The following is a 2,767-nucleotide window of genomic DNA, read 5'->3' on the forward strand; positions in this document are numbered from 1 at the left end:
GTAAGGTATTAACTTGTTCTCACGCACAAAATCCATGGGGCTGCTTGAAGGTGTATGAAGAGCATTAGTGGGGATATGGTTGATTTTGGTTTTAAGTTTGGGCCAACTGCCAACTTGTTATATTGCACAAAATGATTAAATTATTTTGGGTGTTAGTTTCTTTATTGGTTAAATCTGTCCTAATTACTCTATAGGTTATTTGTCACCAAAAATCACATAAGGAATATGACATTCCTTAGTATTAGTACTTCTGTGATCAAGATTTCTTGAATTTAAAAATTAGGTTAGAAATTCTCAATTAAGAATAAATGAGCAAATTGAGTTTTTGAGTAAAATATTTTCAAGATGTATAGGTTCTAGAATGACAGCATTTATCATTGCATTATAAGCACATCTTTCTGGCACTTAGTTCATGTAACTAAAAGAAAACACATGTATTTTCAATAAACAAAAATAGAAACACATTTTTTTAAATCATCATTATGATTCTTTAAAATATATTTAAAAATTGGACTGGGTGTGGTGGCTCATGCCTGTAATCCCAGAACTTTGGGAATCTGAGGTGGGAGGATCACTTGAGCCCTGGAATTCCAGACCAGCCTAGGCAACTCGGTGAAAACTTCACTCAACATCAACAACAAAAAAAAGTCAGGCAGGGTGGTGCACACCTGTAGTCCCAGTTACTCAGGAGACTGAGGCAGAAGGATCACCTGAGCCTAGGAGGTTAAGGCTGCAGGAAGCCATGTTGGTGCCACTGCACTCCAGCCTGGGTGACAAAGTGAGACCCTGACTAAAAAAAAGTTTAAAAATTCCACGCACTTGAATCTGATAGACTTTCGCAAAACTAATCCAACAACCTTCTAAGAAAGGACTTTTTGACAGGAGTAAAGATTTTCCCTGATCCCTTTTTATGGAGGGATTTCATCAGAGCCTTCTTTAAGGGTTGGGCTTTTTGGGGGGTTTGTAGAGCTCTTGCTATCTCCACATGCTCATTGCAGTAATATTTGTTGCTTCCTTCTGATAGATGGGTGAGTGTATGTTCTGCCAGATCCATGCACTGGGCATGGACCCAGTACCCATCTCCATGGGACCAGTAGATCATGGCAGGTTTGTTGAGCTCAGTTGAATAGAATGGTACCCAAGTGTTGATATCCACATCACAAGTAGGGCAGCATGTAATCCAGTAGCAGGTCTCAGACTCATCTTCCTCATCATCTTCATTATAGGTCTCAAATTCATCATCATCATCGAAACTATTTGCTTCTGCACTGAAACAAAATTCTTCTGAGTCTTCGAAGGGAGTGGAGTCCCCTGGATCTTCTGTTGATGTCTGACTGTTTGTGAATGCTGTCTGTTCTTCAATCACATCATCCTCAGCACATTTCAACATGTAGAAATAGTATGCTTCTGAAACAGCCTGTTTGTTGTCTCCTGGTATGCCAAGAAAAACGGTTCCATTTCCCATGTTGCTTCCAAACCATATCTTGCTGTGCTTAATGTCTGCGGTCCAATCTGGGGTCTCCATCTCACGAATGTCTATCTTGTTGTCCTCCAAAGAGATGATGTTGCAGATCATTCTTTTTTCATTTTCAAGCTGATACCCACCAACAATAGCAAATTCATCATTGTTAGTTTGAGTGAGGATTGCACTGGAGACAGAGATTCCTCCCGGCAAGACAGTGCAATTCACAGTTGGACTGCCCAGGGGAAGGTCGACCCTTATTCTGTACAGGTTGGCAGGGCGGATGTTACTGGCAAGTGAGTGTCCTCCTAAGATATAGACAGTGTCATTTCTGGCAATAGAGACATGAAAAGATAGCCCATCCTGAAGTTCTGGAAAAATATATGATGAGGCACATCCAAACTCAAAATTCACCAGGAACACACGGGGTAGGCAGTCAGCTACACTCTTCCATCTTTCTGTGATTCTTTGGGTAGAAGGCATGTATGACCGTCCTCATACTCTTCACCAATACTCTTCCCTCGACTGTACACCACATCAATGGAATGACCATATCTGGCTTCAGGAATATCTCCGACCAAGTCTTTCTCGGTGCAGCAAAAAGTAGCTTTTCTGTTGTTCGTGCAAACGACAGACATGACATAAATCTTATCTGAAAACTCATTGTTTGGTATTTTCCCTCCGTGGATGTCATATTGACGCTTTTCAGACTCCAAGCCGCCTCTGAGTGTGCAAGTGGCTGGGTAGCGGAGAGGAGGAAGGTAGCAGGACTCCTTGGAGAAAGCCGCAGGCTTCAGTTTGAGATGGTTGTGCTTTACATCAAAGTGGAAAACTCCAGTGGGGCAAGATCTCTTGGGCCAACCTTTCTGGCCGAAAAAGAAAACTTGTCCGTCAAAATTCATCAAGGAGAAGCCCGGTTGAATTAAGGCGATGTTATTACTGACGGTTACCATCTGCAATGACATATTTTCTGATCGTGGATGGATCTTTTATCTGAAAGAATTGCAAAATAAAACGACTTAGAGCATTTCTTTATATAAATCACTGTATTTAGATTCTCTCACACGTAAAAAGTATGAAGAAAAAAAAAGTCCTCCCACAAGCACGCCGTGAAACTAAATGAGTAAAATCCGGCGAATCAGGTCAACAGAGAGCCGCAGAACCTTCCCGCCGAGAACATTTGAAGCAGCGGGGACACGTTTTAGCCAGGGACCACGCGCCCTTTGATTTCTGGGAACTGTAGTCCTTTTCCGCAAAGGGCGAGCGTGCGCCGGCGGAAAGGACTACATGGCCCAGGAATCCGTT

The 2,767-nt window shown here is 42.2% G+C and overlaps 1 protein-coding gene across 1 annotated transcript; it reads right to left on the reverse strand.

Moving 5' to 3' along the window:
- Positions 1-329: 329 nt before the first annotated feature.
- LOC103253468 (V(D)J recombination-activating protein 2-like) lies at positions 330-2,427 on the reverse strand. Its single transcript, XM_008051767.1, is given in 3 exon segments — positions 330-488; positions 792-1,959; positions 1,962-2,427. Coding segments are annotated over 2 exon segments (1,581 nt in total). The 3' UTR covers positions 330-488; positions 792-844.
- Between the last annotated feature and the right edge of the window lie 340 nt (positions 2,428-2,767).

This window comes from Carlito syrichta, unplaced genomic scaffold, assembly GCF_000164805.1.
Source record: "Carlito syrichta isolate Samal-C Ts95f unplaced genomic scaffold, Tarsius_syrichta-2.0.1 Scaffold232559, whole genome shotgun sequence".
NCBI classification, from domain to species: domain Eukaryota; kingdom Metazoa; phylum Chordata; class Mammalia; order Primates; family Tarsiidae; genus Carlito; species Carlito syrichta.